The following is a 15,334-nucleotide window of genomic DNA, read 5'->3' on the forward strand; positions in this document are numbered from 1 at the left end:
AGCTATAGAAAATTCACACTTATTTGAAAGCTCATCTGTCTGTGTTATGTACAGTATTCATTTGCATAAGTATTGTCAAAGGCATAGTTCACCCAAATACTCAAATCATAAAGCTACAAATCATAAAGCTACATAATGTTTTCAACACTAATAATACATGTTTCTTGAGCAGCAAATTAGAATGATTTCTGAAGGGTCATGTGAAACTGAAGACTAAACAATGATGCTGAATATTCAGCTTTGCCATCACAGTAATTACATTTAAAAAATATAACAATAGAAAACGCTATTTTAAATTGTACTAATATTTCACTATATTACTGGTTTTACTTAATTTTTTATAAAATAAATGCAGCCTTGGTCAGAATAAGAGACTTCTTCAAAAAACAAATTGTACCGTCTTCAAACTTGTCATTATTTACTCAGCCTCATGTCTTCTCCAAACCTGTATGACTGTAAGGAAGTACACTGAGAAAGAGAGTTGCAGTAAGAACCCATGTGCAGTTAAAAAACGTGAACAAAATAAAAATAATCAAAGATATTACTTGACACGTGAAACAAACATGACACAAAACACTGTGACATATCCACCCCCTCAAAAAAGGGCGGCACCGGACGCCCTAACAAACCACCCAACAAAACAAACACAAAACAACAAATAGCCCAGAAAGGTGAAGGTGTCTAGGGCAGGGGTTTTCAAAGTGGGGGGCCGCCAGGGGGGCTGCTGCAAGTTGGAAGAAAAAAAGAAAAACGTAAAAAAGAAATTATATTATTATGAGAATTGTTATGAAATAGCATTATAATAATTGTTGCATAGCCTATCTGACCATTATACTTTTTAATGCTAATCTTTTAGAGATTAGGCAACCGGCCAATCAGTCTGACATGTATGCCAATTTTATGCGAGTCAAATGCACTCGGCGCTGCATTGTTAACTTCGCGCAACATCAGCATCACACGTGCACACGGAACGCACATGTAGGAAACCTCGTGAATTACGTCCGTTTCACACTGCAAGCTGTGAGCAGCGGGTATTTTTTTTTCAGCGTGGCGTGCATGTTAATCAATGAGTGCATTCACACCGCGAGCAGGAGCGTCGCGTGAGCAGCAGTGAGGCGCGGGTTTCGTTGCGCTGCTCACGCTCAATTCAAGTGAAAGCGCACTTTTGATGGACAAAATAAATATGATTTCACACAAAAGTGCCTAAAACATTATTTGCAAGTCTAGTGTGTTTTAACAAGAACTGGAGTTGGCAATGTCAGAAAAGAAAATGAAGACTCAAAAATATAGATATTATTATGAAATTTACCCATTTAAACTTGTTTTTATTATTCAGTTTGGGTAAAAGTATATGGTGTTTAATAAAAATAATAATATAGAAAATCAGCCTAGAAAATTGTATCTCTATAATCTTTCTGATTGGCTGGTATCAAACACCATTACATAATCTGATGTTAACAGATGTTTTATTTATTTATTTCTACATTTGCCGTAGTATTGTCGATGGGTTCAATAACACATCCTGCAAAAGGGGGGCCTTGGCCAGAACCTCATGGTATTTGGGGGGCCTTTTCATGGAAAAGTTTGGGGGAGGGGTGGAGGGCCAGGCCCATAAAGAGGAAGAGCGCCTGGATTGTGGTCTAGACTGTGCAGCGGTGGCAGACTTGGACCGTGGAGTAGAGGCGGCCCTGGGCCGTGGAGCAGTGGTGGACCTAGGCCGTTGGGCAGATGAGGGACTGGATTGACCGTGGAGCAGAGGGGGCCTGGGTCGTGGAGCATTGGTGGACCTAGGCCGTTGGGAAGATGAGGGACTGGATTGACCGTGGAGCAGAGGGGGCCCTGGGCCGTGGAGCATTGGTGGACCTAGGCCGTTTGGCAGAGGAGGGACTGAACCATGGAGTAGAGGGTCGTGGGGCACTTGCGGAACTGGACCGTGGAGCGTTAGCGGACCTAGACCGTGGAGCAGAGGGTCGTGGAGCAGTGGCGGGCCTGGACTATAAATGGCCTCCGTAGAATGAGGCACAGTGAGTTCATGGGTGGCCTCTGTGGCCGTAGCACTTGACAGAAGGGCATGATCAATGTATTCTGCCAGGGACCAGTCTATCTTTCCTCCAGGAAGCCGTGAACAAATCACATATTCTTCAATGGGGCGATTCCCCTGGCGCAAATGTAGCAAAGAGACTGCTGGGTTCATTTTAGAGGTCTAGCTGTCTGTAAGAAAGTCACTGAAAGCAAGTTTCAGTAAGAACCCATGTGCAGTTTATTTAACATAACAAATAAAGGTCATAAACAAAGACCTGACTTGAAACTTGAAACTTGAAACAAACATGAACTAAATAAACTCACCAACAAAGGTTACAGGGAACAAATAAGCTAGAGAAATGAACAAGGTCTATAAGACTAATGAGCAATAAGAAACAGCTGTAAAAAAAAAAAAAGACAATAAACCATAAAAAAAAAACATGACATGACATGACATGAAACAACTAATAAGAACATGACACATTCACAAGGGAGGCACATAGCAGGATAACATGAGGAGCAAGGGAAGCACATGACTGTGACTAAACTTCAAAATAAACTTCAAGAAACATACATGAAACAAAACCCAAAACAATGTGACAATGACAACTTTTATATTTTATAGTAGTTTTGCAGTATTTTTAAACCTTGAAAGCTCTGAGTACCCATTCATTGTAATTGCACAGAAAAGTATGACCTCAAAAAATAAGTAGATCTTCAAAATTTCTCCTTTTTTTCGTTTCATGGGAAAAGAAAGCCACATTTTATCTTTATGAGTGAACTAATCCTTTAACCTCAAAATAATTAACTATATTAATATGAAGTTGTTGTTTTTTGGCCCAGTCTGACAGATAGACAGTCTAACACTAATTTTTGTCAGAGATAAATCTGATGATGTGGTATCCTCAGCTGTCATTTTACCCTCTACTTCAGCTGCCACTGAGGTCTGTAGATGCAGAAACGGATGCAGTGCCAGGTTGACACGCCACAGACACAGAGGAAACATCCTTCAGTGACCAGGACACACACAAATGCAAACTATTTAAGATCACTCTGCGCCATTGAGATATTTGTGCTTTCAAAGCAAATGTCAAGAATTCAGATATCTGAAACCTGTTGTCAACTCGGAGTATAACCTCCATCTTTTATCTGCCTAGATTTACACACTGTGTTGTCTTGGCAAGTGACCACATTAGCATGCCATATTTCTCTGAAAATAGAAACAAACATGGCGACCAGTGTGTCTTCATATGAATGTAATTGGTGTAGTAAATGCAGTGAGGAAGTGGTCTGGTAACATAAGGGATCCCTTCTTATTGCCGCTGGTGTAATCAAAATGTGAAGAAGACTGTAATAATATGGATTCTGCCATGTGAGTGTTTGAATAGAGCCTCTGCAGGAGCCGGGGGAATTCATTGTGTGCGTCATAGCCAGCACAGAGGGAAAGAGATTGATTTTAAACTGGATTTTGCCTAGGCAGTCGAATGTGTGTCTCTCTCATTGTGGAGACAGGAAAGTTTGTTAAATTCTGCAGTCATGAAGGCATGCGGCCACTTCCTGCTGCCAAAAACACTCCTCTGCTTTTATGCGATCAGTGCTAGGCTGGCTTTACAATAAGCTTCCCACCAAAACACAATAACAGGGAACACACATTTTATTGCTCAGCTTTTCAGTTTTTGGTAGACTGCATTGTCTCTGTATTGTAGACTAATTTATTTTGTTCAGATATTGGTTGTAGAACAGCTAGGACAATCAGTGAGCACTGTAATTGATTAAAAATTTATTCTATTCTATTCTATTCTATTCTATTCTATTCTATTCTATTCTATTCTATTCCTTAGTATGTATTCCCCAGGCTTATGCAATGCACATGCGCTTTCTCTGGCCATACATGGCTGGAAGCATTTATAAATTTTGCATTATTTTGAAGTAGCTGATATTTATAGCTGTTGCAATCAGACTACATCAGGGGGACAATACTTGGCGAAAGTTCACAGAAGGAATCGGTGCACATGGGAGCAATCACATGGGAGCCAAAGTATATTCATAAGTGTTTTTTTTTCTTAGTGTTGATCTGTTTAAAGAACATAGAAAGCTGAGTCTTAATTTAGTTTCAATCTAAAAGTTAAATGAGGCTCCCAGGTGGCTTTGCTAGTTTAAGTGTTGTCTGTATGAACTCCACAGTGGCGATGCTCCACTCACTCAGATAGTGGCTTGATTACTAATGCAGCTCTGTCCTGTCTGCAACCCTGTCATTTTTTTAAACCAAAGTTTTAAAAAAAAATCTACAAGCTTAGCTGCTTTGTGCAACTGCCTGATAATTGTATATAGTGCTATATTTACTTTAGTCTCTCATTATGATGTCTCCTCCCCCAGAGAGGATGTTGTGCAGACTTGTGGTTAAGCATCTGAGCTGTTAACTCATTTTACGCTGTAAAATATTGTAAGTTTAAACCCAAGAAGAGACAGTCCATTAACCACTTCCATTGTGCCCTTGAGCAAAGCATTTAACCCCAGGCTGCTCCAAGAGGACTGTCCCTGTAATAAGTGTACTGTAAATTGTCTTGGACAAAAGGAAAAGTTTCACGTGTCCCTGACTCAAGTGTAAAGATATCTGCAAATAAAAAATATGCACAACTCTTCATCACTACTTGTCAATCTGACCATGTTAAAAACATCTGATCAAGTGACAGTGTTACAGGTTTATATGGAGGACTAGGAGTGCCACTTATAAATGTGAATTAAATGCATCAAAAAAAAAAAAAAATTATTAATAAAAAAAAGATATAAACCACTTATGAATTAACTAATAAAAATATATATTTAAAAATGTTTATCTGATTCTTGTTAAACAATGTTTTAAATGTAACAATAAAGAATAAATTGAAGTCATTGCATTTTTTTATCCTTGTGCCACTTGGCATGATTGAAGTGATTTATTTATTTACATTTTTATTTAATAAAAGTGAATACAATTACATTATAATTAAATAAATTGGTCAATTTGAATGTTATAAGCCTTTTTTTTAACACTCATAGTCCCTACCAGGTATACAATTCAATGTGTCTTGCTAACCATTTGGGATTGGATTACACCAGACAGATTTTTATACCATTGTAAACAGGATATTTGTATGGGTGAGGGAATATTCTTTGACTGAGAAATTAATAAAGGGGTGAAAAAGAATATGAACACTAGACATAAGCTGGAGTAATGCAGGTCCTACTCAAGTCAACACCTCTTGACTGTTTCTAAGGGCAGGAGCTTCTCCTCCAGTCCAAATGAAATAATAATCTTGACTGCCTTTAAATAGCATTGTCTTCCTCCTCGCTTGGGAAAACAGGAACCCCTGTGCAATTAAGTCGGCACAGATTGGCGGTGGTCTTTACGAGGCATCAGAAATCTCCAGCCAACTGCAATTTTCACCAGAGGTTTGGCACTCCCTTGATGGCTCCCAGAGTGGCTCTCATGGGAAAGCCCTATTATTCATTGTAATTAAGAAATATCATGCTTCAGCAGACTATACCTACTGTACTGTAATCCCAGCTAGAGCCTGATCTGCACAAGCAGACAGCTGTCCAAAATATGCTTTAGACACACTGCAGCTAAACACGATTGTGACTCTTAATCCTGTTTTGTTTACACAGAGATTGGTTATACATGCAGTGAAAATCATGTGAAGCTCACATATCCAATATACTGTTAAGCCGGGGACACACTTAACGACTAGCTGAAACATTCTAAGACTGAACTGAACACACTTACAGACTGTTTCCAACGACTGGAGCAGATTTTAAACACCGACTGTGAACACCGACTGAACACAACTGTCTCTGACTCTGCGCGTTTGGGCATGATCAGTCGTAAGTATCAAATTACATTCATAATCGGCCTTAGTGTCCCCGGCTTAACTATACTAAATGAGGGCTACAAAGATAACAACTATCATTTCACTCCTAATTTCATGTTTTTGGTGTGAGAAAAATGTTTTTACCTTTTTTTGTGATTTATAAACATGAACAATGACATAGTGTGTGATGTAGGTAGTCAGGAAGTCAGAGACTTGAAATTCTGATCACTCCGAATACTACATTTCTTTCTGTTCACACTGACTTTTGATCTGAATTTACTCTCCAAAAAACTCAGGGTTGTGACAGAATTAATTTGGTTACCCATAAATTATGTTTCAGAGAGAGATGTTTATTTAAAACAAAAGGCACGTCTGTAAATGACAGTTTAGTAATAAGTGTTTGTAGTTGTTAACATTTCTTTCGTTGAAAATATCTGACTTAAAATGGATTAAACTCGTTATCTACACTGCCTTTCGAAAGTTTGGGTCGGTACAATGTTTTTCAAAGAAAATAAGTCTCTTTTGCTCACCAAGGCTGCATTTATTTGATACAGTAAAAACAGTAATACAATTACAATTTAAAGTAACCATTTTCTATTATATTCTATTATAATGTAATTTATTCATGTGATGGCAAAGCTGAATTTTCAGCATCATTACTCCAGTTTTCATTGTCACATGATTCTTCTAAAATCATAATGATCATTTGATGCTCAAGAAACTTTTAATATTATTATCAATGTCAATACAGTTGTGCTGCTTAATTTCTATTTTTTTTTTTTGTGGAAACCATGATACTTTTTTATTTCATGATTCTTTGAATAGAAAGAACATTTTAATAACCATGAAAAAAATGAGAATGTATTTACTTTTCACTTTTGATTAATTTAATGCATTCGTGTACAATACATGTGCTTCTTCTTCTTCTTCTTCTTCTTCTTCTTCTTCTTCTTCTTCTTCTTCTTCTTCTTCTTCTTCTTCTTCTTCTTCTTCTTCTTCTTCTTCTTCTTCTTCTTCTTCTTCTTCTTTTTTAAAAGACTTAAAAAAAAACTGACCCCAAACTTTTGAATGGTACTGTGTTTTTTTGCTCAGTCATTGCAATTTCAAGAGTGACTGCTATATTTTTTAATGCACAAAACTTTACATTTCTTACTGCTATGAATGTTCATTGCAGCACATGCCATATATCTCCCCATACATGGATCAATCTAGAAAATGCATCAGTCAGCTAAGTGTGAAATGGTCCTGACATCATGATTCAGATATTTTGCTTAAAGTTGAGCTTAAATTAATATGCTCTATTCATCAGCAACACCACCGAGGGAGGAGGAACATACATCAAAAAGTGCTGCAAAGGCTTCTGCATCGACATACTCAAGAAAATTGCTCGGAATGTGAAGTTCACCTATGACCTTTATCTAGTGACCAACGGGAAGCACGGGAAGAAGATCAACAATGTGTGGAACGGCATGGTGGGAGAGGTGAGAAGATTTAAATAGCCAAATCTGCTTTTCCATTTACAGAGCTACACAAAGGTTAGACTGAATAAATTTTTGTTCACAGAAGCGCAGTGAGCTTCTCTCTCTTTCTCTCCATGGAAGTAATCATTCAAAGACCGATAGCAAACAAATGTGAAATTGGGGAAAGGAGCTAGATATTTGTTCAATTTGGATCCAGAAGGAGTGAAATGCTGTTGAAACTCAAGTTTAATTTGGTTGCAAAAATAAATTGCAATATCCCAGGTGTATATAACATATAATAAGAAATGTAATATTTAAATAGCATATAACATATATGAAATATCCCTCTGTATATAAACTTAGATTTTGTCTAAACCTTTGTGTTGTCTTGTCTTTTGCCACAGGTGTTGACCAAAAAAGCAGTCATGGCCGTGGGCTCCCTGACAATCAATGAGGAGCGCTCAGAGGTCATCGATTTCTCTGTCCCCTTCGTGGAAACGGGGATTAGTGTGATGGTATCCCGTAGCAACGGAACTGTGTCTCCATCAGCGTTTTTAGGTAACTATCTGCAGGGCACAGCAGCCGTTTCCTGATGATCGTGAGAGGGCGCATCTTATTTCCACCTGTCAAAATATTGTGGTCTTCTCACCAATCAAAACACAGATCCAACAGGCCAATATAGTCTCCCACAAATCTGCTGAAGTGGACTGCTTTTAGATTCATAGCACCCTGAGTGCTTCTTTATTCTTGATGGCACTAGATCAGCAAGCCATTATTTAATTAGCATAAGGCCAATAATTATTGGGTCTGAGAAACCTCCCCAATGGACACTTGCCAGTTTTCCATTTACTTCCCATGGTAAAGCTCTTTAATCTCTTCAGCTTGTCTATAGTCACATACTGTACCATGCAGAATGCCTGCATGATAGTCGCTGACTGTGTCGTTTTTTCTCCTGCTCCTCCTTCTCCTCCCTCGCTGCAGAGCCCTTCAGTGCATCTGTGTGGGTGATGATGTTTGTGATGCTGCTGCTGGTGACTGCAATGGCTGTCTTCATGTTTGAGTACATCAGCCCCCTGGGCTTCAACAGGAACCTTGCTCAGGGCAAAGGTATGTAACTACAGTAGCACCCTCAGCTACTCCCTCCCCCTGCGGTTCCCCTGCAATGCAGTTGGTCTTTCAGTTTCAGGCACACTCATAAACCCTTGCCCTGCTCTGATAGAGCCTGTCTCATAATCTGTACCACAACCCCTCGGTTCTTTTGCAAAATAGAAAGGCTTAATTTATACTTAATTTCACTGTTTTCAGTGCTGAGTGGTTTCAGGCTCCGAGTTAGTTCAAGAAAGTTCAATTCATTTTCATTTGATTCAAGTGGATCAGATTTAATTAATGTAGTCTCATTTGGAGTGCTTTTGTTATGTGGCACTAAAAAGCATTTCTTCTCTTGTTAGATGACTCATTTAAAGCTTAGATTTTTTCCGTTTTCAAAAGGGAAACACATCAAACAAATCTAAAGATAAATCAGCTGTCTAGTTCTACACCCACCTTACAAACGAACCGTTTCGAGCTTCACTTCGGTGTATTTACCCCAATGTTCCACTGTTAACTCTTGCATGCAGTTCTGCTTATATGAAAACAATTAACTATTCAAGAATATAATGATTAACAGCTGAGCAGTAGGGTGCTGTACGTTGTCATTAATTTGAGCAAGAGCTCTAATGACCATGCAGAGGGGAAAATACATTATTTCCAAAATTAAAGCACTGAATAAGGCACATTGCAACACATTTGTCACAAATGAAGGATGCTAATGAAAACATGTCTTCCACAGACCCCCACGGACCGTCTTTCACCATGGGGAAAGCAGTGTGGCTGTTGTGGGGCCTGGTATTTAACAACTCTGTGCCGGTGCAAAACCCCAAAGGCACCACCAGTAAATTCATAGTGTCCGTCTGGGCCTTCTTTGCTGTCATCTTCCTGGCCAGCTACACTGCTAACCTGGCTGCCTTCATGATCCAGGAGGAATTTGTAGACCAAGTGACGGGTCTAAGCGACAACAAGGTAAAACTATTTATATATACAGTTTTCATTGTCACATGATTCATAACTAAAATCATAATGATCATTTGATGCTCAAGACACTTTTAATATTATTATCAATGTCAATACAGTTGTGCTGCTTAATTTCTATTTTTTTTTTGTGTGGAAACCATGATACTTTTTTATTTCATGATTCTTTGAATAGAAAGAACATTTTAATAACCATGAAAAAAATGAGAATTTGTAGACCAAGTGACGGGTCTAAGCGACAACAAGGTAAAACTATTTATATATCCAATACCACCATTCAAAAGTTTGGAGTCAGTAAGATTTTGTTTTTTAAAGAAATTAAAACTTAATTTCATCAAATAATCTTGAAGAAAATGTATCACGGTTTCCACAACAAAAATATGAAACAGCACAACTGTTTTCAACATTGATAATAATAATAAATGTTGATAATTGATCATAATAATAAATGTCACAATATTAGACTAATTTCTGAACGATCACGTGACATGAAGACTGGGGTAATGATGCTGAAAATTCAGATTTGACATTACAGGAATAAATTACATTTTAAAACATAATAAAATAGAAAAAAATTATGTAGTCAAGTCAAGTCATCTTCATTTATATAGCGCTTTTAACAGTGTAGATTGTTTCAAAGCAGCTTTACAGAGATAAACGTATAATTTAAGGTAACAGATTGTTTTGGCTTTATAGCGGTTCTTGAATAATGTTATTTTCCAGCTAAAGTTAGTTTTGATTGATTCACTGCCATCGAAGTGATCATTTATTATTAAATTAGGGGCCGCTAAGACGACACTGTTTTTCTCTTAATAGACTTTAAACGCGAACCTGTGAGAAATGCTGATGGCGCTCACGTGCACATCAATAATTAATTATATTGTTATATGCGTTTGAATATATATGCGCAGGTTTGTAATTCCCTGCAAACCATGCCTAAACAAACTACTTGTCTTAAATTTTGATACAGAATTTTATTTTATCACTTCGGGGTAGGTATGCAAGCCGAATTTCCCCATAACGCTTTATCTGTAGAGTGGTAAAGGGATCCTCCATAGGGAGAGACTAGTTGGCACTTCAGCACTGCATTGTTATCGGGTCCAGGCAAAGGTCCTTTGTCAGATCTGGATACGGCCTGGATCCGGCAGGCTGCGGGAAAACCTCGGGATAAACAAAGACACTAAAATTAGCGTAGATGCCATTCTTCTTATGATGTAACGAGTACATCAGGATATAAGGGAAGTGTTCCCAGTTCAGGATGACCTAATCTATGCAGCCTAACATTGAATTATAGAAGTCTATAATGTATTATGTGAATGCTAGGTCAAAGAGATGTGTCTTTAATCTAGCTTTGAACTGACAGAGTGTGTCTGCTTCCCGGACAATGGTAGGAAGACTGTTCCAAAGTTTTGGTGCTAAATAGGAAAAGGATCTACCGCCAGCAGTCGATTTTAATATACTGTATGTATTATTGACTGGCCGGAATTTTGAGATCGCAATAGACGTGAAGGACTATAATGCGTTAAGAGCTCGCTCAAGTACTGTGGAGCTAAACCAAATTTAGACGATGTTTAATAGGCAGCCAATGCAGTGTTGACAGAACGGGGCTAATATGGTCATACTTCCTGGTTCTGGTAAATCGAGCTGCTGCGTTTTGAAGTAGCTGTAGTTTGTTTATTAAGCGTGCAGGGCAACCACCCAGTAGAGCATTACAATAATCTAGCCTTGAGGTCATGAACGCATGAACTAATTGTTCCGCATTTGTCAATGAGAGCATATGGCGTAATTTAGATATATTTTTAAGATGGAAAAATGTGGTTTTACATATACTAGACACGTGACTTTCCAATGAAAGATTGGTATCAAAGAAGTAGAGCTTTATCTCCACTGGCTCACAGGTTCCAGGTGCACCACTCACAGGTTCCAGGTGCGCCCAATCAGGAATCACCTCAACAGAACAAAGATGATTAACAATCACATGGGGGCCGTCACACCCTCCCCCATAAGGTCGGTGTCCCAAAGGACCACCAGTAACATAACCCAATATAATCGAAATCATTAAATATTACAAAATTACCACAATACAATAAATGGCAGAATATATACACACAGCAGAAATATACATTAAACTTCCACTTGCACTTGGACTACTGCCTTCTCCCATTCCATCTTCAGCAACCCCGATACCTGGGAATCAAATTAAGAAAACAGGCATAGAAAAAAAAAAAAAACAGGTCACAAGACAACAAGAATCGGCACTAATAACTTAGGGACACCAATAAGCATAGGGGCACGTGACAACGCATCTGCTATTACGTTGTCCACTCCTTTAATATGTCTAATGTCCAGTGCGTAGGCTTGCAAAAACAACGACCACCTCATGAGTCTCGGATTGGGACACTTAAGTGAGTGTAAAAATGTCAACGGATTGTGATCCGTGTATACAACAAGCTGCCCTCCTCCAATGTACACCTCAAAGTGCTGCAACGCCCAAACAAGTGCCAGCGCTTCTTTCTCTATCACTGAATAATTCAGATGATAACAATTGAATTTTTTCGAAAATAAGCTAACTGGTCTCGCCATTCCCTGACCATCCTCCTGTAACAAAACAGCACCTGCACCAACCTGACTTGCATCTACTTGGAGTATGAACGTTTTATCAAATTGTGGCGCTATCAACACAGGAGACGAACACAACAGGGACTTAATGTTCTCAAAGGCTTGCTGACACTCATTAGACCACAAAAACTTTACCTTATCTTTTAACAACTCAGTCAGATGAAAAACAACTGTAGAGTTTTTATAGAAACTCCTGTAGTATTCGACTAGACCCAAAAACCTTTGTAACTCTTTTTTAGTTGTAGGCCTAGGAAAATATTCTACTGCCCTGACCTTGTATAAATTATAAGCACCAGTATAAATAACCAGATCATCTAGGTAAATGGAACAACCTTCTAGACCTGAAACAACACGATTCATCAATCGTTGGAATGTTGCTGGAGCGTTCCTCAAACCAAACGGCATGACTCTATAAGAATAGAGTCCAGATGGTGTAACAAATGCCGACACCTCCTGAGCACGCGCAGACAGCGGAACCTGCCAATAACCTTTAAGCAAGTCAAACTTGCTAACAAATTTGGCAGAACCAACCTGATCTATACAGTCGTCCATACGTGGCAACGGAAAATAATTTGGTTTAGTGACTGAGTTTACCTTTCTGAAGTCTGTGCAAAATCTAGGCGATTTATCAGCCTTTAGAACCAAAATACACGGTGAAGACTAACTAGAAGGTGACGGGACTGCAAATATTATTTTCCAACATGTAAGCAACTTCAGTGTCTAAATGTTTAAGTTTCTCTGGAGACATGTGGTAAAAACGCTGTTTAATTAGTTGGGCATCTGCAACATCAACATCCTGTTCGATCCAATTTGTGCATGTAGGAACATTGTCAAAGAGACATGGATATTTCTGTATCAGATCAGACAACTCACCACGCTTAGATTCAGTCAAATGCAACAACAGACTATCAAGGTTACGAAGTGTCTCAGAATTTTTTAGATTACCATATAACAAACTGTCATCTGGTTCTGGCACTCCATCTTTCTGCTGTGATTCTGACACCGAACTCACAAGCAGAACCGGATGCACGTTGTCTCTTACTGTCTGGCTTACCGCAACCTCACGTTTATAATATGGTTTGAGAAGGATGACATGACGTAACTGTGTGGACTTTTTCCATCCCGGTGTTGCAATTATGTAATTCATGTCAAACCTTCTCTCAACAACTGTATAAGGACCAGCATATTTAGCTTGAAATGGCGAGCTTACAACAGGCATCAATGCAAGAACTTGATCTCCCGGACTAAACTATTGATGCTCCGCACAGCGATCATAGATATTTTTCATCTTACTCTGTGACACTTGCAATTTCTCCCTCGCCATTTCACCTGCTACAAACAGACGATGTTTAAAGCCATTGACAAAATCAACCAAATTTCTGGGTGGTTCCGCCTCCACCAGGCCATCCTTTAAAACAGCCAAGGGTCCACGCACTTTGTGCCCAAAAACCAAGTCATTAGGACTAAAACCTGTACTCTCCTGCACAGCTTCTCTTGCAGCCAACATAAGCCAGGGAAGACCCTCCTCCCAGTCTCTTTCCAGCTCTGTGCAATATGCACGCAGGAGAGACTTCAAAGATTGATGGAATCTTTCCAAGGCCACCTGACTCTGTGCATGATAGGCTGATGACTGGTTATGACGGACACACAACAACTTCAAAATTTGACCAAACATGTGTGAAGAGAAATTAGACCCCTGATCGCTCTGGATGACCTTCGGAATGCCAAAGACTGAAATTAACTGACTTAGAGATTTCACTACGGCCTTAGTGGTAATTGCCCTCAATGGATACGCAGCAGGATACCGAGTATTCTGACACATCACAGACAGCAGGTAGTTACAGCCAGACTTAGAGCATGATAACGGACCCACACAGTCCACAATCAGATGCTCAACTGGTTCATTCATAACCAAAATGTTCACTTTGCTGTTCCTGTAACAACTACATTTTTGACACAGATAGTGGAAAGTCTGACATCGATGGAGTCACAAACTCCACTTCACTCTCATCAGATCCCCTCTTAAACTCAGCTTTACTCATAGCGCGTATACTTACACAGGCTGAGGAAACTTGAGGTAAAGCAGCGGCAATATGGTCAACAACAGACTTAACTGGGTAAGATGCAACAACTAACAAGGGAGTAGTGTCAGCCTAAACACGGCTACCGTTACCTAGAATTAAATGAATCCCCTCAATGGGCAACGCTGGACGCACACCTACATCTACCTCTCCTTTTACCAGTTCACAGTCCAGGACCAACTTATGTAACGGTATGGGCAAAACAGTTAAACACATGCCACGACTTAGTATGCAGTCCCCCGTGTCAGTTTCTTCTGACAACGGTAACACAGATCCCACAATATAAGAGTCAAAAGCCCCTGTGTCCCTCAACATTTTTACTGGAACCCTAACCTCACTTCCTACCAGTGACACAAACCCATCTCTAATAAAAGGCGCATACGCTGCCAAGACATCCGGTTCAAGCTCAGCTGTAAGTAACTCAGACACATAATCCGTAACAACCGGCGCAACTGGCGCAGCTGCTGCCACAGGCTTAACCTTAGATATTACAGTTTTGTTTCTAAAATGCAGCAGCGGACAATCAGCCTTCACCCTCTTCATGACAGTAGTTGCAGTTAGTGTCAACATTACCTCGCGATACTGCTTCTACCTTTGGCGCACTAGCTCTCCAAGAACGCTCACGTGTTATAGCACGCTCTCTAAAATTCCCTTTATAGAGTAACAAATACTCATCTGCTGATGCAGCCGCACCTGCCGCCGTAACACACTTTCTCTCACTAACATATGTTGCAATGTAGCCAGGAAGCATGTTTTTGAACTGCTCCAACAAGATCACACAGATGCTCAAAAGTAGTAACTTCCAGCGCAGCCAACCAACGTTTAAAATGACCAGTTAGGTCCCGAGCAAACTCCATATAAGTTTGACCAGTGTGTCTTTCCCAGGACCTACAACGTTGGCGATACGCTTCTGGTACCAGCTCATACGCCTTTAACACAGCATACTTGATTTCTACAAAGCTAGAGCTATCTTCTGCGCTCAAGGATGAATAAGCTTCCTGAGCTCGTCCTGTCAGCACACACTGAAGCATCAAAGCACAATCTGCATCAGGCCAACCTCTAGCTTTTGCAACACGCTCAAATAATACAAAAAAAAGTATCCGGGTCCTTTTCATTAAACTGTGGCAGTAGTCTTAAATTACTAATTTCAAAGGAACCCATATCTCTAAACAACTGCCTGCTCTGATCTTCACTGGACCCCCTACTATCATTCACCAAAGACAAGCGGTGCCCT

General features: G+C 39.5%; 1 protein-coding gene across 2 annotated transcripts in view; it reads left to right on the forward strand.

The window, feature by feature from the left end:
* The window catches only part of grin2aa (glutamate receptor, ionotropic, N-methyl D-aspartate 2A, a), a 149,129-nt gene that overhangs the window by 115,476 nt on the left and 18,319 nt on the right, over positions 1–15,334 (forward strand). For both annotated transcript variants that reach the window (XM_079629186.1, XM_079629187.1), the window contains 4 exons: positions 7,183–7,354; positions 7,738–7,891; positions 8,315–8,440; positions 9,162–9,391. In XM_079629186.1, the coding sequence (XP_079485312.1) occupies positions 7,183–7,354; positions 7,738–7,891; positions 8,315–8,440; positions 9,162–9,391 (682 nt within the window). The remainder of the gene's footprint in view (positions 1–7,182; positions 7,355–7,737; positions 7,892–8,314; positions 8,441–9,161; positions 9,392–15,334) is intronic.

The sequence above is a fragment of the Phoxinus phoxinus genome (genome assembly GCF_949152265.1).
Source record: "Phoxinus phoxinus genome assembly, chromosome: 1".
NCBI lineage: Eukaryota > Metazoa > Chordata > Actinopteri > Cypriniformes > Leuciscidae > Phoxinus > Phoxinus phoxinus.